Below are 26,810 nucleotides of genomic sequence, written 5' to 3' on the forward strand. Positions count from 1 at the left end.
CTGCAGAAATGGGGCGCGCTAGTGTGGTTGAGTGACAAGGAAATGCATATTGCAGCAATTGAAGTAAATGGAGGACAAATGGTCAGAACAATAGTTTGAATAACTACTTCCTCAAAGTACATACCTGCCAGGGAAACCAATTTCTCTTACAATAGGAGTACAAGGGAAAGCTTCTCCCCCACTGTTTTAAAACTTCCAAGTCTTGTCCAGTAGTACCGATTACCCATCTTTTTGCAACGAATTAGTGCAGGAGCATTTGTACCAGTCACTCAGTGCACAAGAAAGAATTGCCCAGCCACTTCAGCCAAGCCTGCTTGCTTTGTAAAGAGGTGCTGTTTACTAAGGGCTTGGCTACACTTGCAAGTTAGAGCACATTAAAGCAGCCCCAGGCACCCTAACTCATGATGCGTCCACACTGGCAAGGCACGTAGCGCACCCAGACTCCGTGGCTGGAGCGCTCCTGGTAATCCACCTCCCCGAGAAGCATAACGCTTGCTGCGCCCCGGCTGGAGTGCCGCAGCGCCAGTGTTGACGCCCTGATCAGCCTCCAGAAGTGTCCCACAATGCCTGTTCTAGCCACTCTGGTCATCACTTTGAACTCTACTGCCCTGCCCTCAGGTGACCAACCGTCAGACCCTGCCCTTTAAATTCTCTGGGAATTTTGAAAATCCCCTTCCTGTTTGCACAGCAAGGTGTGGAGTGCTCTCAACGAATCTTTCCAGGTGACCATGCCTCCACGCGCCAGGCGATCCCCAGTATGGAGCAATGGCGAGGTGCTGGACTTCAGTGTTTCGGGGGAGCAAGCTGTCCAGTCCCAGCTGCGCTCCAGCCGTAGGAATTATGATACACCTCTACCCTGATATAACGCGACCCAATATAACACGAATTCGGATACAACGCGGTAAAGCAGTGGTCCGGGGGAGCGGGGCTGCGCACTCCGGCGGCTTAAAGCAAGTTCGATATAACGCGGTTTCACCTATAACATAGTAAGATTTTTTGGCTCCCGAGGACAGCGTTATATCGGGGTAGAGGTGTACCTTCGGGCAGAAATCAAGGGACATGATGGAAAGGGGACATGACCGGGACGCACTGCAGTGCAGGGTTAAAGTGAAGGAGCTGCAGAATGCGTACTGCAAAGCGCGCAAGGCAAACTACCGCTCCGGTTCTGCCCCCGCGACCTGCCGTTTCTACAAAGAGCTGGACGCGATACTTGGGGGCGACCCCACCTCCACTTTGACACTGCAGAGCCCAGTTCAACAAGGCAAGAGGAGGAGGAAAGCGGGAACGAGGGTGCTGAGGAGGAGGGAGACAGCCCAGCATCCCTAGATGCATGCAGCCAGGAGCTGTTCTCAAGCCAGGAGGAAGGTAGCCAGTCGCAGTGGACAGTGCTTGGGGAAGGACAAATGCCAAAGGTGGTGCCCTGTAAGCGGCTTTTATTTTGGGAAGGAAGTTGTTTGGTGCAGGCTCTTGGAGCGAGGAGGGTTAGGGCTGCATGCATGCCTAGATGCGGAATAGGGCGTTTATGGGGCTCTCTCACATCATGGTAATCGGCCTCAGTAATCTCTTCAGAGGTCTCATGCAGAAGTGAGATTGTAACTGAGTTTACAATTTCCAAAGGCAAACTGGGATTTAGGATTGCCTCTCCGCCACATCGTTTCCACCCAGGCACTAGAGGCAGCAGTGTGGTGCTCATTTCTCCAATCTGAGCTACAGAGGTTTGTTTTTATGTATGATGAACCCAGATTCACTATAAAAAAAATTTCCCCCCAAAATCCACACCCCGGAACACCAACATCCCATAGAGCAAAAGCAGATCTAGGTAGTTATAGCTGAGCTCCTCACAACCACCAATGGATTTTAACCTCACACTGCCATGAAGGTAGATAAGTATTATCCTCATTTTACAGATGGTGAATTGAGGCACATGGTAGATTAAGTGATTTGCCAAGGTCACACCAGAAGCCTGTGGCAGAGTAAGAAACTGACCCAAGTCTCCTGATTCCTAGTTCAGTGCCTTATCCAATAAGCTATCCTTCTACCCTGCATGAGACTAATTACTGAGATCTTTGCACTTCCAAAGGAGATTTCCCCTCCAACATCTGGGTCAGCAATCACCGTGTCACTACATCCCCCACAGATGAGAAGTTCAGGTTTATGAAAGAGTTATGCTCCCGCTGGGGATTTTAAAGGCTCAGGGAGCAAAAGGCAAGATCTTGGTCCTAACAGGATCCCATCAAGACTTAGTCTAGACCACCAGTTTCTCCAGAGGTTCTTACATCCTTTTGAAACTCCCGCCCTCTGTCTGCACTATTGAGACAACCCGTGCGGATACCTCTACCATTAACAGTCAAGCATATTGCCCTTATTACTAATGTTTTAGAGATTAAATCTGTAAATACATTTTATAGGAAAACAGGAAAAATGACTACGTGCTTTTTAACCCACTTAAAGAAACACCTTAATTTGGAGCCAACTTTACATTAGTATTGATTCTTTGTGTGGACAGACTGGAGCCTTCTGCAATCTGCATTTGTTATAAGCACCTCTATCAGGAATTAGGGCCCCATTGTCCTAGGCAAGGTACAAACAAATTTACCCAGAAGGCTCACAGTCTAAGACAAAAGATTTGACTTGGGAACAGACAGGAGGGAGGAAGAAGGGATGTTAGGTTAGTTGTAACAATGATCTTAGTACTCACGAGTGATCACTAGTCTAGTGTCGTCACATGGTAGCGATAAATAGGTTTCACAAAGATAGACTAAGGATGGATTTAAAAGACATAAGGCAGTGACTGCAAATTTAGATGAGGATTTCTTCTCACGAGTAATGGGAAAAGCAGACATGCAGGTTTATTACTAACCCATTAACACTAGCATGTAATTAATGCAGAGGAGGAGCCAGTGCTCATACATCATAAGAATGTCATTAAACCTGCATCATGTGCAAAGGAGACAAACCCCCATGATTTAATCAAGATGGATGGTTAAAAGGAACTGGGAGGTTTTGGAACACAGAAGTGGTCAATTTGTCTGACTTCATCAAGACGACCACCTGGAAGTAAAAAAGGGGGGCAAAAGCCAAACCCTGATTGCAGGAGCTACACATGCATTCAAAGTCAAATTTACACACATGTAACATGCATTACTTAAGACTGAAAAGCAAGATTTTTTTTAATGGAAAGAGAGGCTACCTTAAAAAGGATGTTGGCAGGTCAGCTTTGACCCAGAAATTAAACAAGCACAAATGGTTTGTTTGTATTTCTTTAAAAAGTTTTAAAAACTAAAATCACAAATTTCCATTGATTTTTAGAAATTCAATGGAAACGGGCAGGGTTTAATGTTTTTTAAGTGACCAGCAAAAGGGGAAAATGTGTTTGATTGTAAAGAAGAAACAATGCACAAAAAAGGCCTGAATTGATTTGTGTTTTAATAATGGGTTTTGTATTTTTGCTTTTTTTTTTTTTTTTTAAAACATGAGAGATTAGAGCTTTTGCTGAACAAATTCACTGACTCACTAAAGAATTAACCAGATTTTGACATCAACCAGAGCTATTGAAAGGAAACTGTTTCCCATAACTTCCAGTTCATTAACTTGGTGATGTCTCATCCCTCTTCTCTGGAATGGTTGTTGATTCCCTCCATTCTTCACTTATCCACCCTTGACATTTTTCACCCCCTTCCATCTGAAGGTCCGCCCTGCCAGCTTCCCCCTCCCCCCATGCTCACCCCCAACATCTGCTTCCTCCACTCCTGTTCTTGCATTGTGGTGTGTTCCTGGCAAAACCGCTATGACCAGGCTAATTGCATGCACTACAAATTCATTCTCTCCTGTTCTACCATCTTCCTACATGAACCACTCTGCTACTCCATCTTAAATGAATCCCATGCCTCCAATCCCAACTGCCTTTTCACCATTTTGGGGTATGTCTACACTGCAAACTAGAGGTGTATTCTTAACTCAGGTTAGCTAACTTAGGATAAAATAGCAGTGAAAACACAGCTACACAGCATGTGTTAGCATCTGGAGTTAAAGTCTATAGGGCAAGATGAACTTGCACTGCTAACCCGAGCTAAAAGACAGGTTACTGTGTCTTCATTATTATTTAAACCCAAATTAGTGAACCTGAATTAAGAATACACTTTTTTCCCCAGCAGTGTAGCCCTCAATCCTCAAACCTTCCTCTCCTCCTGCATCTCGGCTTCTCTCTTGACACGGGATCTTATCAATTTCTTCCCAGGAAAAAACAAAAACCTGACATGACCTTCCCTCTCCCATCTGCTTGCCCTTTCTTTACCTTCCCCTCCCACCTCACAACTCTCGCCTCCTTCTCCCTGACCACAGACAGAAGTTTTTTATCTTCTTTCCTTCTCCAGCCCCTCCACTTGCCTCACTGACTCCATCCCACATGCCTCACACCCAGTCTCATACCCTCCCTTACTCTTCTCCAGCTCTTTCCTCCCACTAAAACGCCCACCCTTCTCCCTCCATTACCATACCATTGCCTCTCCCCCTTTTATCTCTAATCTTATTGAATACATGATCTACAATCCCTGGCTGGAATTCCTCTCTGCCAATTCCATCCTAGACCAGGAGCAGCACTTCAGGGGAGGGGGGAGCCTTGCAGGGCCTATAGCCACCCCAAAATTTGCCTTAGCCCTCTCTCCCCACCCCACCAGCTGCCGTTCTCCGGCCACCTAGCTCTGAAGGCAGAGCAGAGGCTGCTGGCCGGGCATCCAGCTCCAGCAGCATTGGAGAATTAAGGCCAAGCACGGGGCCTGAGACTAGCCCCCCAGCCTGTGTCCCCACTAGCTGGGAAACGATGCCCAGGGTAGGTGAAGGGCTGGAGCTCTCCATAGTGGTCTAGACTGACTCACTCCGACCTGGGCTCCTGGACCCTGCCCCCCCCCCCCCCCCCCCAATCACTGCTATCCAAGGATTCTGCTGGCCCTGGAGCCAGGTCCCCACACCCAGGCAGCTCCTGCCAGCTGCAAGCAGCAAGTGCCCCACACTGCCCAGCTCCAGTTTCAGACCTGGCTGGAGGTCGGGCCTCACGGTGAGGGGGGGGGGGGGCGCACAGCTCCCCAATTTTCTGTCTGGCCCACCTCTAATAGCTTGAGAACTTTCAAAATTAGTTAACACCTATTTAAAGCAAATCCTGATAGATTTGGGCGAATAGCTCTTTCTAGAAGATTCATACACCCTTTGGGGTTGAAAAGACTCTAGTTCTCTCATCCTCCAGCAAGGACAGGGACCAACAAGACTTGATATTCCTAATTGTAAAGTTACAGAAAGCAAATGAAACTTTACAACATTTGGGCTGCTCTTATACATCATAAAAGCAGCACAAAGGGAACAATAGCTTTAAATAAACAAAGCTTTCCCAGCAATATTTGCAAGCCAAACATTCAAAGTGCCTGAAAACACTGGAACAATGACAGACAGGCTACCCAAAAAAATACAACTAGTTTTCATTGTTTAAGTGCAAGAAGTGAATAACCTCAATGGTGAAAACCGAACTGGATTTCTAGAGTGCTTCCATTTTCCTGAGTTTGAGGTGTTCTTGTCAATACAGGAAACGAGATTTGTTTAGCAGCATCTAGGATTTGTGACTTAACTGGGTCTCCAACCGTGAGCACTGTGAAAATAGAGCCTCCTGCAATCAGTATGGCTGCACAGGCCCCTCTGCATGCCTCTGATAAGGAATCATCAGCATTTTACAAACGGTGTTTAACTCACAAGGAAAGAAACTTCTTCCCCCATTTCAGACCAAGCAAAAATTCAGAATGAAGCATCGCTAAAATCCACCTCCACCCTCCCAGGCCTTTAACCTGCCCAGAAGGGACCTGGCGAGGGCTTTACAGAGATTCGAACTCAAAGCACCAAATGTTTAGCACAATCCTCAAACCCCAAGGGCAATAGGGGCCAATGCAGGGTGGGGACTCAGCTGAGAAAAGGAGACTCAGCAACAAAACGAACCATCTGCGAAGCAAGGAGCGAGACCCAGGAGCAAAGGAGCCATGGGAAGCCCCAGGGTACTGGGGTCCCAACACCTCAGAGAGAGACAGACACAGCTTCATGTACCATCCCCACCAGGATCATGCCAGGCAGACACACCCAGCGGGATGAAAAGTGAAGCTCCTGAACTGCCTCCTGCCCCGGCCTCACTGCCCCTGGCCCCTTCCTGTACCCTCCCCCCGCCCACCGCACTGCCCCTACCCCCCCTTCCTGTACCCTCCCCCCGCCCGCCTCACTGCCCCTACTCCCTTCCTCTACCCTCCCCCCTGCCCGCCGCACTGCCCCTGGCCCCTTCCTGTACCCTCCCCCCACCCGCCTCACTGCCCCTACTCCCCCTCCTCTACCCTCCCCCCTGCCCGCCGCACTGCCCCTACACCCCCTTCCTCTACCCTCCCCCCACCCACCTCACTGCCCCTACCCCGCCTTCCTGTAACCTCCCCCCCACCCCACTCCCTTCCTGTACCCTCCCCCCACCCGCCTCACTGCCCCTACTCCCCCTCCTCTACCCTCCCCCCGCCCGCCTCACTGCCCCTACCCGCCTCACCGCTCCTCTACCCTCCCCCCACCCGCCTCACTGCCCCTACTCCCTTCCTCTACCCTCCCCCCTGCCCGCCTCACTGCCCCTGGCCCCTTCCTGTACCCTCCCCCCTGCCCGCCTCACTGCCCCTGGCCCCTTCCTGTACCCTCCCCCCTGCCCGCCTCACTGCCCCTACCCCCCCTTCCTCTACCCTCCCCCCACCCGCCTCACTGCCCCTACTCCCTTCCTCTACCCTCCCCCCTGCCCGCCGCACTGCCCCTGGCCCCTTCCTGTACCCTCCCCCCACCCGCCTCACTGCCCCTACTCCCCCTCCTCTACCCTCCCCCCTGCCCGCGACACTGCCCCTAAACCCCCTTCCTCTACCCTCCCCCCTCACTGCCCCTACCCCCCCGTCCTGTACCCTCCCCCCACCCACCTCACTGCCCCTACCCCCCCTTCCTGTACCCTCCCCCCCGCCCACCTCACTGCCCCTACCCCCCTTCCAGTACCCTCCCCCCTGCCCACCGCACTGCCCCTACCCCCTTCCTCTACCCTCCCCCCGCCCACCTCACTGCCCCTACCCCCCCTTCCTCTACCCTCCCCCCGCCCGCCGCACTGCCCCTACCCCCTTCCTCTACCCTCCCCCCGCCCGCCGCACTGCCCCTACCCCCCCTTCCTCTACCCTCCCCCCACCCACCTCACTGCCCCTACCCCCCCTTCCTCTACCCTCCCCCCACCCACCTCACGGCCCCTACTCCCTTCCTCTACCCTCCCCCCTGCCCGCCACACTGCCCCTGGCCCCTTCCTGTACCCTCCCCGCGCCCGCCTCACTGCCCCTGACCCCTTCCTGTACCCTCCCCCCGCCCGCCTCACTGCCCCTACTCCCTAACTCTACCCTCCCCCCTGCCCGCCGCACTGCCCCTACACCCCCTTCCTCTACCCTCCCCCCACCCACCTCACTGCCCCTACCCCGCCTTCCTGTAACCTCCCCCCCGCCCCACTGCCCCACCCCCTTCCTGTACCCTCCCCCCACCCGCCTCACTGCCCCTACTCCCCCTCCTCTACCCTCCCCCCTGCCCGCCTCACTGCCCCTGGCCCCTTCCTGTACCCTCCCCGCGCCCGCCTCACTGCCCCTGGCCCCTTCCTGTACCCTCCCCCCACCCACCTCACTGCCCCTACCCCCCCTTCCTCTACCCTCCCCCCACCCGCCTCACTGCCGCTACTCCCTTCCTCTACCCTCCCCCCTGCCCGCCGCACTGCCCCTGGCCCCTTCCTGTACCCTCCCCCCACCCACCTCACTGCCCCTACTCCCCCTCCTCTACCCTCCCCCCTGCCCGCCTCACTGCCCCTACACCCCCTTCCTCTACCCTCCCCCCTGCCCACCTCACTGCCCCTACCCCCCCTTCCTGTAGCCTCCCCCCACCCACCTCACTGCCCCTACCCCCCCTTCCTGTACCCTCCCCCCCGCCCACCTCACTGCCCCTACCCCCCTTCCTGTACCCTCCCCCCCGCCCACCTCACTGCCCCTACCCCCTTCCTCTACCCTCCCCCCACCCACCTCACTGCCCCTACCCCGCCTTCCTGTAACCTCCCCCCCGCCCCACTCCCTTCCTGTACCCTCCCCCCACCCGTCTCACTGCCCCTACTCCCCCTCCTCTACCCTCCCCCCGCCCGCCTCACTGCCCCTACCCGCCTCACCGCTCCTCTACCCTCCCCCCACCCGCCTCACTGCCCCTACTCCCTTCCTCTACCCTCCCCCCTGCCCGCCTCACTGCCCCTGGCCCCTTCCTGTACCCTCCCCCATGCCCGCCTCACTGCCCCTGGCCCCTTCCTGTACCCTCCCCCCACACACCTCACTGCCTCTACCCCCACTTCCTCTACCCTCCCCCCACCCGCCTCACTGCCCCTACTCCCTTCCTCTACCCTCCCCCCTGCCCGCCTCACTGCCCCTGGCCCCTTCCTGTACCCTCCCCCCTGCCCGCCTCACTGCCTCTACTCCCCCTCCTCTACCCTCCCCCCTGCCCGCCACACTGCCCCTAAACCCCCTTCCTCTACCCTCCCCCCTGCCCACCTCACTGCCCCTACCCCCCCTTCCTGTACCCTCCCCCCGCCCACCTCACTGCCCCTACCCCCCCTTCCTGTACCCTCCCCCCCGCCCACCTCACTGCCCCTACCCCCCTTCCTGTACCCTCCCCCCTGCCCACCGCACTGCCCCTACCCCCTTCCTCTACCCTCCCCCCGCCCGCCGCACTGCCCCTACCCCCCCTTCCTCTACCCTCCCCCCACCCACCTCACTGCCCCTACCCCCCCCTTCCTCTACCCTCCCCCCACCCACCTCACTGCCCCTACTCCCTTCCTCTACCCTCCCCCCTGCCCGCCTCACTGCCCCTGGCCCCTTCCTGTACCCTCCCCGCGCCCGCCTCACTGCCCCTACTCCCTTCCTCTACCCTCCCCCCTGCCCGCTGCACTGCCCCTGGCCCCTTCCTGTACCCTCCCCCCACCCAGCTCACTGCCCCTACCCCGCCTTCCTGTAACCTCCCCCCCACCCCACTGCCCCACCCCCTTCCTGTACCCTCCCCCCACCCGCCTCACTGCCCCTACTCCCCCTCCTCTACCCTCCCCCCTGCCCGCCTCACTGCCCCACCCCCTTCCTGTACCCTCCCCCCACCCGCCTCACTGCCCCTACTCCCCCTCCTCTACCCTCCCCCCTGCCCGCCTCACTGCCCCTGACCCCTTCCTGTACCCTCCCCGCGCCCGCCTCACTGCCCCTGGCCCCTTCCTGTACCCTCCCCCCACCCGCCTCACTGCCCCTACCCCCCCTTCCTGTACCCTCCCCCCACCCGCCTCACTGCCCCTACTCCCTTCCTCTACCCTCCCCCCTGCCCGCCGCACTGCCCCTGGCCCCTTCCTCTACCCTCCCCCCTGCCCGCCGCACTGCCCCTACTCCCCCTCCTCTACCCTCCCCCCTGCCCGCCTCACTGCCCCTACTCCCCCTCCTCTACCCTCCCCCCTGCCCGCCTCACTGCCCCTACTCCCCCTTCCTCTACCCTCCCCCCTGCCCACCTCACTGCCCCTACACCCCTTCCTCTACCCTCCCCCCTGCCCGCCTCACTGCCCCTACACCCCCTTCCTCTACCCTCCCCCCTGCCCGCCTCACTGCCCCTACACCCCCTTCCTCTACCCTCCCGCCCTGCCCACCTCACTGCCCCTAACCCCCTTCCTGTACCCTCCCCCCACCCACCTCACTGCCCCTACCCCGCCTTCCTGTACCCTCCCCCCCGCCCACCTCACTGCCCCTACCCCCTTCCTCTACCCTCCCCCCGCCCACCTCACTGCCCCTACCCCCCCTTCCTCTACCCTCCCCCCGCCCGCCGCACTGCCCCTACCCCCCCTTCCTCTACCCTCCCCCCGCCCGCCGCACTGCCCCTGACCCCTTCCTGTACCCTCCCCCCGCCCGCCTCACTGCCCCTACTCCCTTCCTCTACCCTCCCCCCTGCCCGCTGCACTGCCCCTGGCCCCTTCCTGTACCCTCCCCCCACCCAGCTCACTGCCCCTACCCCGCCTTCCTGTAACCTCCCCCCCACCCCACTGCCCCACCCCCTTCCTGTACCCTCCCCCCGCCCGCCTCACTGCCCCTACTCCCCCTCCTCTACCCTCCCCCCTGCCCGCCTCACTGCCCCACCCCCTTCCTGTACCCTCCCCCCACCCGCCTCACTGCCCCTACTCCCCCTCCTCTACCCTCCCCCCTGCCCGCCTCACTGCCCCTGACCCCTTCCTGTACCCTCCCCGCGCCCGCCTCACTGCCCCTGGCCCCTTCCTGTACCCTCCCCCCACCCACCTCACTGCCCCTACCCCCCCTTCCTGTACCCTCCCTCCACCCGCCTCACTGCCCCTACTCCCTTCCTCTACCCTCCCCCCTGCCCGCCGCACTGCCCCTGGCCCCTTCCTCTACCCTCCCCCCTGCCCGCCGCACTGCCCCTACTCCCCCTCCTCTACCCTCCCCCCTGCCCGCCTCACTGCCCCTACTCCCCCTCCTCTACCCTCCCCCCTGCCCGCCTCACTGCCCCTACACCCCCTTCCTCTACCCTCCCCCCTGCCCACCTCACTGCCCCTACACCCCTTCCTCTACCCTCCCCCCTGCCCGCCTCACTGCCCCTACACCCCCTTCCTCTACCCTCCCCCCTGCCCGCCTCACTGCCCCTACACCCCCTTCCTCTACCCTCCCCCCTGCCCGCCTCACTGCCCCTACACCCCCTTCCTCTACCCTCCCGCCCTGCCCACCTCACTGCCCCTAACCCCCTTCCTGTACCCTCCCCCCACCCACCTCACTGCCCCTACCCCGCCTTCCTGTACCCTCCCCCCTGCCCACCTCACTGCCCCTACCCCCCCTTCCTCTAACCTCCCCCCGCCCGCCGCACTGCCCCTACCCCCCCTTCCTCTACCCTCCCCCCGCCCGCCGCACTGCCCCTACCCCCTTCCTCTACCCTCCCCCCACCCACCTCACTGCCCCCACCCCCCCTTCCTCTACCCTCCCCCCACCCACCTCACTGCCCCTACCCCGCCTTCCTGTACCCTCCCCCCGCCCGCCTCACTGCCCCTACCCCTTCCTCTACCCTCCCCCCACCCACCTCACTGCCCCTACCCCCTTCCTCTACCCTCCCCCGACCCACCGCACTGCCCCTACCCCCCCTTCCTCTACCCTCCCCTCCCCCCGCCTGCTTGCCTCACTGCCCCTACCGTTCCCCTCGCCCGCCTCACTGCCCCGCGCCCCCTCGGTCTGACCGCCCCCCCCGCCCCGGCGCGGCACTCACAGGAGCTGACGCTGAGGAGCAGTAAGTGGAGCCGGCCCCGGGCCCAGCCATCGCCGCGCACCCAGCTACCCACAGAGCTCTGCGCGATGCCGCCCGCCGCTGCCTGACTGAGCCCCACCCGGCCCCGCTCATCGCCCGCAGGTGAGGCCCCACCCTTTCCCCAGGTGAGGCCCCGCCCTCTGTGCCCCCATTGGCTCCCGGCCCACGCCCACCGCCCCGTGCACCCCGCCCCCAAGTGCTGATTGGATGCCGGTACGGGGTCGTCAACCAATAATATAGTCAACCCTGTGCCCTGACTGTCTCACACCTACAGCTCCGCCCTAATTGGCTACCGGTGGGGGCCCTTAACCTCGCCCCCGTGAACTTAGTCCCCGCCCCAAGGCCCTCCCCTCCCCCCCGCCAGGACTCTCTGGTTGCCATGGTGACGGAGGCCACATTCTGCTCGATTGGCCCAAAGAACGCGACCCCCGCTCGGCGCTGATGGGGGCGGGGCTGCACCCAGGGACTGAGGCTCCCCCAAATCAGAGAGGCTGCTGGGAGAAACCTGCCCCCCCGCCCTGCCCCCAGCCCAGCTCACCCCCCACCCGTGTCCTGCACCCAGCCTCCTCCCCACGGCCTAGCTCACCCCCTTCCTGCACCTCCCTGTGGCCCAAGGTCCCCCCCACCCGACCCCCCAGTCCCTGCACCCAGGCTGAGCCCCACACACACCTTCCCTGTGGCCAGGAACCCGTCTGGCCAGGTCATGTCTCCCTCCTGCATCACCCAAGCCAGCCAGCCTTCCTCCCAAACCCTGTGGCCTGGCCCAGCTCAGTCCCCACCCCATGGTACCCCCTTCTAGGATGACCAGATACCAAGTGTGAAAAATCGTGTCAGGGGGTAGGGGGTAATAGGTCCCTATATAAGAAAAAGCCCCCCAAATCAGGACTGTCCCTATAAAATCGGGACATCTGGTCACCCTACCCCCTTCCCAAGCCCAGCCCCACGCCCTGCCCCTTGTGGCCCAGCACCCCACCCTGCCGCCTGGTCTTAGTATGACAGGGCGGCCTGAGGCTGGGTGCTGGGGAAAGGCTCCCCCCCTCAGGCTCTGGCCCTGTCTCTATTCAGGGCCACATGAGCGGGTCTGAGCCAGGCAGTGCAAACTGAAGTTCCAGGTGGCAGCAACAGTTTCACCAGGAGAGCAGGAGAAACAGCATTTCCCTCCCCCAGGGGAATCCTGATTTTTGGGAAATGTTATCCGCAGAACAGAAAGTCCAAACACATTCCATTCGGTGACCTCGAAACATTTTGATCCTGCTGAACCATCATCATGTAACGTAACATATGAAGTACGTCATATGCACAGATGCTATATAGACCATTGCAATCAGGTCACAGATTTATGGGCAGACTTTATAGGCATGGAGGAATAAATTGGCAGGTTAAGAACATAAGAACAGCCATACTGGGTCAGACCAAAGGTCCATCAAGCCCAGTATCCTGTCTTCCGACAGTGGCCAATGGCAGGTGCCCCAAAGGCAATGAACAGACAGGTTATCATCAAGTGATCCATGCCCTGTCACCCAATCCCAGCTTCTGGCAAACAGAGGCTAGGGACACCATTCCTGCCCATCCTGGCTAGTAGCCATTGATGGACCTATCTTCCATGAATCTATCTAGCTCCCTTTTGAACCCTGTTATAGTATTGGCCTTCACAACACCCTCTGGCAAGGAGTTCCAGAGGTTGACAGTGCGTTGCGTGAAAAAATACTTTCTTGTGTTTGTTTGCTACCTACTAATTTCATTTGGTGCCCCCTTGTTCTTGTATTATGAGAAGGAGTAAATAACACTTCCTTATTTACTTTCTCTATACCACTCATGATTTTATAGACCTCTATCATATCCCCCCTTAGTCGCCTCTTTTCCAAGCTAAAAAGTCCCATTCTTATTAATCTCTCCTCATTCAGGTCTATACCCCTAATCATTCTTGTTGCCCTTTTCTGAACCTTTTCCAATTGCAATATAACTTTTTTGAGATGGGTCAACCACATCTGCATGCAGTATTCAACCTGTGGGTGAACCAGGGATTTATATAGAGACAATATGATATTTTCTGTCTTATTATCTATCCCTTTCTTGATGATTCCCAACATTCTGTTTGCTTTTTTGACTGCCACTGCACATTGAGTGGATGATTTCAGAGAACTATCCACAATGACGCCAAGATCTCGTTCTTGAGTGGTAACAGCTAATTTAGACCCCACCATTGTATATGTATAGTTAGGACTATGTTTTCCAATGTGCATTACTTTGCATTTATCAACATTAAATTTCATCTGCCATTTTGTTGCCCAGTCACCCAGTTTTGTGAGATCCTTTTGTAGCTCTTTGCAGTCTGCCTGGGACTTAACTATCTTGAGTAGTTTTGTATCATCTGCAAATTTTGCCACCTCACTGTTTACCCCTTTTTCCCGATCGTTTATGAATATGTTAAATAGGACTGGGCCCATTGGTTTCCATTAGCCAGCTCCAGTCAGCCTGATTCAGAGAAAGGTGGAGGGAGTCAGCGGTTGCAAAAAATCAGACACTGTTTTTCTTCTCTGTTACTCTGTGTGTCCCTACAAGGTGTGTTGATTGCTACAATATTACTTGTGGTGAGGGGGACAATGGGGCTCACCTCCCGGGTACTGTGGACATTGTTATCACTGGTGGACGAGGGCCCTTCGTTTTCAGTTTTTATTTATTTTTTCCTGGGAATTGATCAGTGTTTATTACCACAACAATAACAAAAAAAACTTCTAATAATTTTTATGGGTAAATATCGGAGTTTATTTTGGTGGTCTGAAAGATGGGGGGGGAGTATTCAGTAAATTAATGCTTTCAATTCCAATAATCGATGTGGTTTGCTGCAGAACTAAAGCACAAGGCCACCTCTGAGTTTAAGAAAATAATATATCTCTGATCCCCAAATAAAAGTTATCATTTGAATAAAGAGTTTACTGTTGTAGACTTAGAACTATTAGCCTATAAATATTTACAGTAAAATCTTTTTTATCCGGCATGTTGGGAGTATGGGGGATGCCAGTAAGTGAAAAATTCCGGTTAACTAAAAGGGAGGGAGTTTGGGTGCGGGAGGGGAGTGCAGGGCTGGGGGTTAGGGCACGGGAGGAGGTGCAGGATGCAGACTCTGGGAGGGAGTTTGGGTGTGGGAGGGAGCTAGGGGCGTGGGAGGGATTTTGGGGTGCCGGATCTGGGGGGGCGATCAGCTTGGGCGGCTTCCTGCAAGCAGTGACCTGTCCTTGCTGCTCCTAGGTGGACATGCTGCAAGCGGGTCTGCACGCTGCCCCTGCCCCAGCTTGAGCGCTGGCTCCGCAGCTCCCATTGGCCACGGTTCCCGGCCAATGGGAGTTGCAGGAGCGGCACCTGTGGGCAGAGGCAGCGTGCAGAGCCGCCTAGTCATGCCTCTGCCTAGGAGCAGCAGGGACAGATGGCCGTTTCCAGGGAGCCACACGGAGCCAAGTAGGGAGCCTACCGGCCCTGCATCAACCAGAGCATAAACCGGACTTTCTATGAAAATTTGAAATGCCGGTTTAAAGGGCTTTCCAGTTGGTACAGGGCCAGATAGCACCGTTTTTACTGTACATTTAATAATTGGGCCACACAATTTGCAGCACATACACTCAAATTCATCCTTTTCTCCTGTTTTTCTTTTTTTTTAAACTTTCAAATACTTCCTTGTGTTCTGAAACGTATTCTCATACAGATTTTCATTTTCTTCCCATTTTAGTGTGTCAAATCTTTAAACCATTATCTGCTAACAGCTTGAAATGTGTACGTGGTGGGCATGAGATTCATCAGTACGTTCAGATGCGCACGCACTTCAGAGCTTGCGTGCGTGCATGCGTGCCTGTTTGTTTATTGTGTGTATCTTCTAACCCAGTAAAAAGAACAGGAGTACTTGTGGCACCTTAGAGACTAACAAATTTACTAGAGCATAAGCTTTCGTGGGCTACAACCCACTTCTTCGGATGCATATGCATATGCATCCGAAGAAGTGGGTTGTAGCCCACGAAAGCTTATGCTCTAATAAATTTGTTAGTCTCTAAGGTGCCACAAGTACTCCTGTTCTTTTTGCGGATACAGACTAACACGGCTGCTACTCTGAATTCTAGCCCAGTGGTTCTCAAACTTTTGTACTGGTGATACCTTTCACATAGCAACCCTCTGAGTGCGACCCCCCCATATAAATTATATATTTAACACCATTATAAATGCTGGCGGCAAAGCGGGGTTTGGGGTGGAGGCTGGCAGCTCGCGACCCCCCATGTAATAACCTTGTGACCCCCTGACAGGTCCTGATCCCCAGTTTGAGAACCACTGTCCTCTCTCTGTGCTGTCAGACTCTGATTTGCAGGCAAGCGCCTGCTTTTGACGGGGCCTGACTTTTGCTCATAGCGTAACTTTTGCTGATTTTGGTTCAGGCCTCAGGTCTTGCACTAGGCCCGTGCTTCAGGCTCTCTTTCTACTACGGTAGTTACAATCACAGCAGAAAGTGCAAGTTTCAAAACTCCCCTCCCTTATTCCCATCAAATGTTGTACTAAGACATGGCGCTGATTGTGATGATTAGCTTTGGAGTTCCTCGCTCCAGTCCCTGCCACGGCGAGTACAGCCTGCCAGGGGCCGGGCGCAGGGAAAAGGAAGAGGCCAGGACGATTTTTGGCTGTATGAAACAATAATATTTTGGTCCCTATTTCTGCACAGAAACTTGGCACGGTTTTCCACAGGCAGTGGTGATTTTAGCTGCTAGCTTGCTCACGAAGGCGCAGAGCACAGCTGCTGCTGGTGTCCCAAAACTGCCAGGGTTTATGTGTCACTAGCCTGGTTGGTGCAATGGTGCCAGCTGAATTCATGGTCAAGTGGCATGGGAAAGTGTTGTACTGCAGAGGAAGAAATAAGGCTGCTACCCTAGAAACCTGTGGGAGAGGATCACAGAGTACCTCCGTGAAAGTTTCATTGAGATCTCTCAAGAGGCTACATAGGACATCCCTGTGTACATAAACAACCCCTCCCCTGCCTCCCCTAACCCAGCAGAAGGAAACGCTGATGCCAACTCTCTCTGTGTGTTGTACCTCTTCCTCTTCTCAGACAAGTCAAATGATGAAAAGTTGATACCTGTGTCTTGAAACATTGCCAGGGGAAATGCATGCACGCACTTACGCAAGGTTCTTCCCCTTCAGCAGGCTCGTCCATGCTTGCCTGGTGGGACTGGCTAGACTGTGGCAGCATCTCAAACAGGTGCTGGCTCACAGCAAAGCTGCCCTGCCACTGGGTCTCCCCCTCTTCCTCCCACAGCGGGGGTCTGGCTCAGGCTCCTCGGAGGTATTTACGGTGGTTGCATATAGAGCAGGCAGCTCACTGTAAAAGCTGCAGGTCTGTGGCTCAGCACCAGGTCAATTGTTGGCCTCCCTGGGCGCGGGGTCTGCCCACTGCAGTTCCTTTGCTTCCATCCGGCACCTCTACTGATCCCCGTTGTACCCCTCTGGCTGCATTCCCCCAGGCAATCTTCATAGAGATCCACAGCCTCTTCTCCCCCCAGGCCCAGGAGCTCCAAGAGCTCCAGTCTACTCTAGATCAGAGTGCATTTGGAGCATGTAGCCAGCATACTTGATTGGGCAATTGCACGCAACAAAGGCGAGCTGCTAGGTGTGCTCGCCCAGCTGCGCAATCAGGAAAAGGCATTTCAAAAATATGTGGGGGGTTTTAAAAGGACGGGGGGAGGGGAAGTTGTTTCCAGTCTCTGGAGGCTGGGTCACGGAGTTCACAATTGTGACCAGAGCAGCCACTGTTTGGTATTGTGGGACAGCTGCTGGAGGACTGTAAGGGTCAGCTCTCCTACTGCTATAGGTGGACCACAGTGCAATACCAGTAGGGAAGGTGGTTTTCCAGTATTGCCTTATTGGGGCACTTCATGGAAGCAGGAGACAGTTTGAGCCTAGACACACACAGCTAGGGTTGGTGCACGGTGGCTTACATCAACCTCACTTTCTAGTGTAGAAAGGCCACCTCCCTGCAGGATGTAGCTGCATTTACACCAGGGTTTTTGTCAACATCACTATGTTGCTGGGGTAGGAGGCGTCACACCCCTGCCACTATAACTTTACTGTGTAGACTAGGCCTTAGTTCTGTTTAAGTGCACTTAACTTAAACCTGACTTAAGCTAAAGCAAAATAAGTGGCTCTTAAACTGAAATAGAAGCGTCCAGAGAGGTCTGCAGCAATTTAACTGACTGTTTCAGACAACGCCTTAAGTTAAACCAGTGCAGTTTTCCTGTGTAGACAAGAGCTTAGATCATAGCTTAAAAAGAACCAACTTCCATGTGCTCCGGAGTTCCCTGTTCCCCACTGCTCTCTGGAGCAGAGCCTCCGAGGTGCTGGGATCAGCTGCAAGATGCCACCCGTTCGTTGTGTTCCACTTCCCGCTGGCAGAGGGGAGACACGTTTGCCAGGATGTGACAACACCCGTGGATTATTCAGAACAACTCCAGGGGTTGCTTGTCATGCTCTAGACCAGGGGTCTCAAACACGCGGCCCACGTGGTTATTTTCTGCAGCCCGCGAGCCCCTCGCAGCCCCCCAGCCCTCCCCCAGTGTTTACCTAGAGCGGCTCCGGCCGGCCGTGCACCGGGGGCAGGGCAGGCTCCCTGCCTGCCTGCCCTGCACCGCTCCAGGAAGAGGCTGGAACGTGGGGAAGTGGGGGCGGAGGGGCTGTGTGTTGCTGTTGCTTCAGGCAGCGCCCCCAGCAGCTCACATTGGCCGGGAACGGGGAACCGTGGCCAATGGGAGCTGCTGGGGGCAGTGTCTGAAGCAACAGAAACAGCCCCTCCACCCCCCTTCCAGCCTCTTCCCAGAGCAGCATGGGGGCGGGGTGGGGCGGGGCGGGGCGGGGCGGGGCAGGGAGCCTGCCCTGCCCCTGGTATGCGCCGGGCCAGATCCTGCCTCCTGAACCCCCTGCCCTGAGCCCCCTGCCTCACCCCGCACCCCTCCTGCAGCCCAACCCACTGCCCTGAGCCCCCTGCTGCACCCCGCACTCCTCTTGCACCCCAACCCACTGCTGCCCCCTGCTGTACCTCACACCTCCTGCACCCCACACCCCAACTCCCTGCCCTGAGCCCCCACCTCCACCCCCTGGGGGCAGGGAGGGGGCAGAGTTGGGGTGGGGATTTCAGGGAAGGGGTTGGAATGGGGGCAGGGAAGAGGCGGGGCAGGGGCAGGGCCTCATGGAAGAGGTGGAGTGGGGGCGGGGCCAAGTGCAGCAGGGGGGAGGTGTCAGTAATGCAGCCCTCGGGCCAATGTACTAGTCCTCATGTGGCCCTCATGGTCATTTGAGTTTGAGACCCCTGCTCTAGACGAGGGATTTTCAATGGGTGGATCACGACTGTCCCAGGAGATCAGGAAAGGCCAGCAGTGGGGTCATGAGGCGTTGAAAATATTACAGTCTAAACCAAAGAAAAGTCTCGCTCCCCCCATCCCCTGACCCTTCAAGATGAGGTATTCTCCACCCTCCCACACATCAATTCTATATTCTAAGTGTAGGTCTGTGCTTAAAACCCTGCGGCAGCACTTCAATGTAAATACTCACTATAACTATAGTGCTGGGAGAGGTTCTCTCAACACTGGAGATAATCCACCTCCCCGAGAGGTGGTAGCTCGGTCAACAGAAGAATTCTTCCATCCGTCTAGCTCTGTCTGCACTAGGGGTTAGGTTGGCATAGCTACATCTCGGGGGGAGGGGGGAGAGGAGGGGATTTTTCACACACCACACACCTCCCCCCCAAAAGACCAAGAGATCTAGTTTTGCCAATGCAAGTTCTGCATGCAGACCAGCCCTAAGCATGGTCAGAAATGAGACATTTTTTATTGTTATTGGGGAGGTTGTGCAATTTTTAAAATGTGAATAAGGGCTCACCCATGTGAAGAGGCTGAGAAACACAAATCCGTACAAAGACTTTAATATAATCTAAAACCTGGCTGACCCTGAGCAATTTCCACTGTTGTCTTGTTGCCATCATACAATCGTAGATTAGGGTTGGAAGAGACCTCAGGAGGACATCTAGTCCAACCCCCTGCTCAAAGCAGGACCAACACCAACTAAATCATCCCAGCCAAGGCTTTGTCAAGCTGGGCCTTAAAAACCTCTAAGGATGGAGATTCCACCACCTTCCTAAGTAACCCATTCTAGTGCTTCACCACCCTCCTAGTGAAATAGTGTTTCCTAATATCCAACCTAGACCCTGCCCCCCCCCCCCAGCAACTTGAGACCATTGCTCCTTGCTCTGTCATCTGCCACCACTAAGACCAGCCAAGCTCCATCCTCTTTGAAACCCTCCTTCAGGTAGTTGAAGGCTGCTATCAAATTCCCCCTCACTCTTCTCTTCTGCAGACTAAATAACCCCAGTTCCCCCAGCCTCTCCTCATAAGTCATGTGCCCCACCCCCCTAATCATTTTCATTGCCCTCCACTGGACTCTCTCCAATTTGTCCACATCCCTTGGGGGGGGGGGGGAGGAGGAGAGGGGGAGAAGAAGACGACAGATGGACCAAAACTGGACGCAATACTCCAGGTGTGGCCTTACCCGTGCCAAATAGAGGGGAATAATCACTTCCCTCGATCTGCTGACAATGCTTCTATTAATGCAGCCCAATATGCCGTCGGCCTTCTTGGCAACAAGGGCACACTGCTGACTCATATCCAGCTTCTCGTCCACTGTAATCCCCAGGTCCTTTTCTGCAGAACTGCTGCTTAGCCAGTCAGTCCCCAGCCTGTAGCAGTGCATGGGATTCTTCCATCCTTCACATACGTCCCATCCCTTATCAGAGCCATGTACTACATTGGAGGAAATGCTAGAGAGCTCTCTTTTCCAGGAGTGGCTGCAGAGAAAATCCCCCGTGCAGAGGTGGCTGAGGGGCACCCAGTATGTTATAGAAATAGCAGGCTACAGGTGGAAGTGGCAGATTCAGCTGAAGAATTGATGGTCATTTTCCTACCCCACCTCAATCTACCTCCTTAAGAGCGGAGGACTTACCCCATAGGAAGCGTATGGGTGGGGGTCCCAGATTCCCAGGGGAGCTGGGGGAGATGGAGTGAATGTGGGGGTGCAGATATCTCCCCCCCAATAAAGTGCCTGAATCCCCCAGCTGCTATCGGGGGCAGGAGGAGTGACTACATTTGGAGCAGGTGAGACACTGGGCTGGAAGGTGAGGCAGAAAGCAGAGTGGCAGCTTCTCAGACAGGTGCGTTAGCCAAGAGCCCACCAGGGCCCAGAGCGTTCCCATCCCAGCACCGGGCATCAGCAGCAATAGGACGACGTTGCAGCAAGGAAGCAAAGGAAGAATCCTCAGGGTAAAGCCAGCTGCTGGGCGTGGAGGGACAGACACCAGCCCTCGCGGAGTCATTTCCACTTCACTTCCCTTCCTTCTCAGACCATTCCTTGTAGCTGCTTTCATAGTTACGGGCCCTGCAGAGACAGGAAGTGACATATGGATCAGAATGAGAGATGGGAGGGACTATCCACAGCTAGATGGACCCGCTGCCTCTGGAGTGGAAGAGACAAACCCAGCCCTGTGACTGCTCATGGGCCAGAAACCCAAGTGGGACCAGAACATCAGAGGCGGAGCTGTGCCCAGAACTTTGAGAAATAACCTGTCCCCAGCACAGGGTCATACGGATGAATTTGAAGGGTCCCTGAGGAACCAAGGTAGCTGTGGGAACATTCCCTATGGGGTTAGAGCATAAGAACATAAGAACGGCCGTACCGGGTCAGACCAAAAGTCCATCTAGCCCAGTATCCGGTCTACCGACAGTGGCCAATGCCAGGTGCCCCAGAGGGAGTGAACCAACAGGCAATGATCAAGTGATCTCTCTCCTGCCATCCATCTCCATCCTCTGACAAATAGAGGCTAGGGACACCATTCCTTACCCATCCTGGCTAATAGCCATTAATGGACTTAACCACCATGAATTTATCCAGTTCTCTTCTAAACACTGTTATAGTCCTAGCCTTCACAACCTCCTCAGGTAAGGAGTTCCACAAGTTGACTGTGCGCTGCGTGAAGAAGAACTTCCTTTTATTTGTTTTAAACCTGCTGCCTATTAATTTCATTTGGTGACCCCTAGTTCTTGTATTATGGGAATAAGTAAATAACTTTTCCTTATCCACTTTCTCCACATCACTCATGATTTTATATACCTCTATCATATCCCCCCTTAGTCTCCTCTTTTCCAAGCTGAAGAGTCCTTGCCTCTTTAATGTCTCCTCATATGGGACCCGTTCCAAACCCCTAATCATTTTAGTTGCCCTTTTCTGAACCTTTTCTAGTGCCAGTATATCTTTTTTGAGATGAGGAGACCACATCTGTACGCAGTATTCGAGATGTGGGCGTACCATCGATTTATATAAGGGCAATAATATATTCTCAGTCTTATTCTCTATCCCCTTTTTAATGATCCCTAACATCCTGTTTGCTTTTTTGACCGCCTCTGCACACTGCGCGGACATCTTCAGAGAACTATCCACGATGACTCCAAGATCTTTTTCCTGACTTGTTGTAGCTAAATTAGCCCCCATCATATTGTATGTATAGTTGGGGTTATTTTTTCCAATGTGCATTACTTTACATTTATCCACATTAAATTTCATTTGCCATTTTGTTGCCCAATCACTTAGTTTTGTGAGATCTTTTTGAAGTTCATCACAGTCTGCTTTGGTCTTAACTATCTTGAGCAGTTTAGTATCATCTGCAAACTTTGCCACCTCACTGTTTACCCCTTTCTCCAGATCATTTATAAATAAGTTGAATAGGATTGGTCCGAGGACTGACCCTTGGGGAACACCACTAGTTACCCCTCTCCATTCTGAGAATTTACCATTAATTCCTACCCTTTGTTCCCGGTCTTTTAACCAGTTCTCAATCCATGAAAGGACCTTCCCTTTTATTCCTTGACAACTTAATTTACGTAAGAGCCTTTGGTGAGGGACCTGTCAAAGGCTTTCTGGAAATCTAAGTACACTATGTCCACTGGACCCCCCCTTGTCCACATGTTTATTGACCCCTTCAAAGAACTCTAATAGATTAGTAAGACACGATTTCCCTTTACAGAAACCATGTTGACTATTGCTCAACAGTTAGCTAGGAATTACTCTGTCCTCTCTCTCAGTAGCTAACCAAGACTTTGTCTCTGTGGCCTTGGTGAGAATCTGGAGTACCACCATCCCCTCCAGTGGGTTTACTCCAGAATACACCAGTATAAGCAAGATCGGTGCTGAGGGATATCTGAGCCCTCACCTTCTCCACCCGACCCACTGATTTCTCTATTAATAACCCTATACGTGAGAGCTTAGGGGGGCGCTCAGAAGGGCTGGAGTCCATAGGACCCAGGGCATTTTAAGCACCTACACCCCTTGCCTCCAAACCCACAGAGCCCATGGTACGTTCACAATCTCCCTGAGGGTCTAGTGCCCCATGGTACAAGAGCCCAAGGTGGAGGGGCAGGCTCACTTGGCGTAGCCAAGGGTTATGGCGATCTTTGTGGCCTGAGCCACTCTCCTGCCCCTCTGGCAGTAGAAGATCAAGTTCTCGTCATCCAACCGTGGCTTGTCCATGCCATATTTCATCTTAAACGTCTCAGGGTCCATCTTCAGGGCTTCCTCGACTTCTGCCACTGGGTGGGGGAAAGAGAGAGAGATGATCGCAATCAGCAGTGTTGGTGTATCACATCTCCACTAGATGGGGATGTGACACTAGCTAATGGAGTTACTCCTTTAGCTCAAGTGGTAAAGGTCTGTATCTTGATGCTGAAGTTGCAGAGTTAAACCCTGATGATGATGATTGTGGGCGACTGCTACACTGCTCCATAAATACAGGCGATGATGCTCTTATGTTTATGCATGCAAGTCCCACGTTCTTTATAAAGGGACACAAGCTACCACTTTTCCCACTCCTGAAATGCAGCACCTTCTGTGGTGGAACACAGCAAATGAGCAAGACACGGAAACTCTGCACGTCCATTTAGAACAGGAAGTGAAGTAGAATCCTGCATCCATTTAAAACCACCAAGGTAGTTTAAGGAAGGAGAGAATTCCCCAAGCTGGAATTCGGCCAGGGTTACACCCTATTAGGAGTGCTAGTAATAATGCAGAATTCACGCCTGTATTTTTGCCTGAGATAGAATTTTAGATTTGTTTGCTCATTTAATTTTTGATACATTTATATTCTTACTAATATGTGTAAACAAAGGACAGACACTGTGCATGTTGCTTCTGCCTAGCCAGATACGTTTGTTAGTATAATGGGAACAGATAAGAACAGTTGAAGTGTTACTGGGTATAATGAAAGTATAATATAGGAGTGCACATGTTAACACTGCCTCAACCTCTATCTTAAGGGAAGGTCAAACAACCCGTTGGGAAGGGCAGGAGGGGATTGGGGGGAAGGTATAACACACTAAAAGGCAAAAAAAAAAAAAAAAAAAGTGCACCTGTTCCTGACTGTACCACAACCTCACTCCTTACCCCTCCCATGGGATACAAAAGAGGTGGGACCAAACCCCCAGACTCATGACCCCCAAAACGGAACATGACCATCAATTGTAAGGGGGGGGGGGACCCCAAGCGTGCATTGCAGGTATAATGCTGCCTGCTAAAGTGGGGAGAGAACGGAACACTGGGGAACAAGGCTCTGCAGTGTCAAAGTTATTGACATGCTGCCTTAAAACCAACCCCAATAAACATCACATTGCCTGCACTTCGGACTTCTGGTCTTCTGCTTTCTGTCTGTGGGACAAGAACCAGGGGAGGGGGTGAAGGGAAAGCCCTCTACACACCCATCTGCTTGTGCACACGTAGGGTCTTCATTGATCCAGCTTTGGTCTCATGTCACTTCCCCAGCACACTGGAGAGCAGGGAAGAAAGAGCGCCCCCTGCTGAGTTACTAATTCCACTTTCTCCAGGGCTCTAGTGCTATGTATCAGGAACGATGGGCCTGGAGTCCTTGCAGCTGACCTGGGGCTGGCTGGCTCAGCCCTCAGGCAGGCTAATGAGCCCAGCTGGGCTGTGGCAGAGTCGCCTGATTGGCTCTTCCATTGGCTGCAAGGAGACTACGGAGCTGCATTTAAACTCAGCGGCAGGTCGCTGACTCCTCCATGCTTCTGCCCGCAGCTGCAATCACTCCTGTGCCCGCCTTGTTTCCAGTCCTGCTCCAGCCCTGCTCAGTTCCTGACTCCAGCTTTGACCCTTGGCTCTGACCGCTCGGCCTGACCGCTCATGCCCTGGTCTGTGACACTACATGTTGCCCTCTGCAGTGGGGGGGACGCTCCCTCTAAGTGCAATCGAAGCCCTGGTTGCTGGCACCCACAGCAAACCCTCACCTGGAATATTGACCGAGTTGGCGATATGGCCGTTCGCCACCTCCTCTGGCAACCGCACGTCGATAATCCGAGCATTCCCGCTGTCGACCAGCGCTTTCATGTCCTTGTGGGAAATGATGTTTCCTTTGTGGAAAGCAGAAACCAGCAGTCACTTCTTCCGCTCCCCCAGCAAGCCTTCGCCCCCAGCAACCAGGGGCAAACCCCTCTGCTCCCCCAATCACAGGGACGGAGAGTCGGGGGGTCATCCACAGGCTGCAGCAGATCAGCCCTTGCAGCCCCTCACATGGTCTAGTCTCCTCCCCGTGTGAGATGATTCCTAGCTACACTGAGGCCCTGTACACTGCTCTCAGTGAGAAACTGAACTTTACACCACCAGGGCCAGTGCCGTATAAAAGGGCCTTTGTCATATCTGTCAGAATTCTGATTTACACAATCTCTTGGGCAAAACTGGAATTACATTAAACCCAACCAACTTAAGTTTAAGTATTTTGGGAGTTCAGGGATTGTACGGCACTTCTCTTGGAGGATGGCCTTGACTAACACAATTTCTGGACGATATTAGAAACTTCAGGGGATGTTTTGGGACAATACATGGGAAGTGGATTTCCCAGGAAATACTTGGAGGCTGAAGGAAATGCAAACGACCCACCTCCATCTATCCTTTAGAACAGTGATTCCCAAACTTTAACAACCTGTGAACCCCTTTCACTAAAATGTCAAGTCTTGCGAACCCCCTCCTAAAAATGAATATTTCCAGGAATTTTCTCCTTTACCTGAGTATAAATTATAAAAGCAGTGATCTTGGAAATATAAAATTTGTTTTTATGGCATGCTTATTACACACTATTTATTATTTATCATTACAGCATGTTTATTACATTATGAAAACAGCAACACTCTTTCAAGATCTCACTTTCATAGCTTGTATCACTTTGAATAAGCCTGTTATAAGACAAGGCTCCTATGTTTCATCAAGGAGCATCAGATGTGAAACAGCAGGAAGGTACTGTATTTAAGAAGCCAACTCAAAGAGTTCCTCCTACACAAGCATTCAGGTCTTGAGCAGTCCAGGCAAACAATGCATGTTACAACAAAGCTTAAACTTGTTCTTCATAATAATTTTTAAAACAATACTAGCTGCCTATTTAATTTAAAAAAACAGCAAAAAATATCCACCTCCCTTTCCATTTCTTATAAGGAGTCTTGAAGTTTAAATCTCCTCAGTGTGATAGATATGCTTGCTTTATCTACTTAGGTCTTGGAAGTCCAGGGGCTCCGGGCTACTGGCCCTGTGCTGGTCGGGATCCCTGGGGACAGCTCTGCCTGCCATTAGGGTATTCCCCCCCCCCGAGAACCCCCTGTAACATTTCGCGAACCCCCAGGGGTTCACAAACCCCAGTTTGGGAACCACTGCTTTAGAAGCTGCACTTGGAGCAGAGATCGTGTTGTCTGGTGGATTATCTGTTCAAGGTCACTTCAAAGAACCCAACTGGATAAAGGAGTGACTCTCAGTGTTCTCTTCTGAACAGAGAGTGGGATGAACTTGACACCGCAGGGAAACCCCTGGGCGGGGCTGGGAAGGGCTGCTCCTACCAAAGCCTACATTGGAGGGGGTGATCTCTGGTAAGCTTATTAGCAGGCGTTTAGGTTTTTTAATTGTTTTTTCATATGTTTTCTCTGCAACACTTTTGCCTCAAAAATTAATAGGCTCATGTAGGAAGAACTGCAGTGCCTAATTAGCGCCAGGGCTTGCCAGGGCTGAGCCCCGGCATCTCCGGGCCTGGCAGTTCAGAGCCCCGGCATCTCCGGGCTTGCCTCATGAGTTATGAAAGTAAAAAAAAAAAATTGCTTGAGCCAACTTCCCCTTTGCCAGGTGGGTGTTCGACCTGCCCCCTGCCCTGGCCCCGGCCCACCCCTACACCACCCTCACCCTACCCCCTTCCCCAAAGTCCCCGCCCCCATTCCACCCCCTTCCCCCAAGTCCCCACCCTGCCTTTTCTCCGCCTCCTCCCCGCTCCGCCCCCTCCCTCCCGGAAAGTCCAAAGCACCGCCAAACAGCTGTTAGGCAGC

The 26,810-nt window shown here is 54.0% G+C and overlaps 2 protein-coding genes across 2 annotated transcripts in view; both read right to left on the bottom strand.

Annotated features, from left to right (window-relative positions):
* LOC135892781 (junctional adhesion molecule A-like) overlaps window positions 1–11,421 on the bottom strand; it is an 83,199-nt gene extending 71,778 nt beyond the window's left edge. The window contains exon 1 of the mRNA XM_065420579.1: window positions 11,344–11,421. The gene's annotated coding sequence lies outside the window, so the exon portion shown is untranslated. The remainder of the gene's footprint in view (window positions 1–11,343) is intronic.
* A 9,356-nt stretch (window positions 11,422–20,777) lies between these two features.
* Window positions 20,778–26,810, bottom strand: part of LOC135892782 (junctional adhesion molecule A-like) — an 85,983-nt gene continuing 79,950 nt past the window's right edge. The window contains exons 7-9 of the mRNA XM_065420580.1: window positions 24,741–24,863; window positions 22,874–23,036; window positions 20,778–20,832 (exon numbers count right to left, since the gene is read on the bottom strand). Of these exons, the coding sequence (XP_065276652.1) occupies window positions 20,778–20,832; window positions 22,874–23,036; window positions 24,741–24,863 (341 nt within the window). The remainder of the gene's footprint in view (window positions 20,833–22,873; window positions 23,037–24,740; window positions 24,864–26,810) is intronic.

This window comes from Emys orbicularis, chromosome 20 (assembly GCF_028017835.1).
Source record: "Emys orbicularis isolate rEmyOrb1 chromosome 20, rEmyOrb1.hap1, whole genome shotgun sequence".
Lineage (NCBI taxonomy): Eukaryota > Metazoa > Chordata > Testudines > Emydidae > Emys > Emys orbicularis.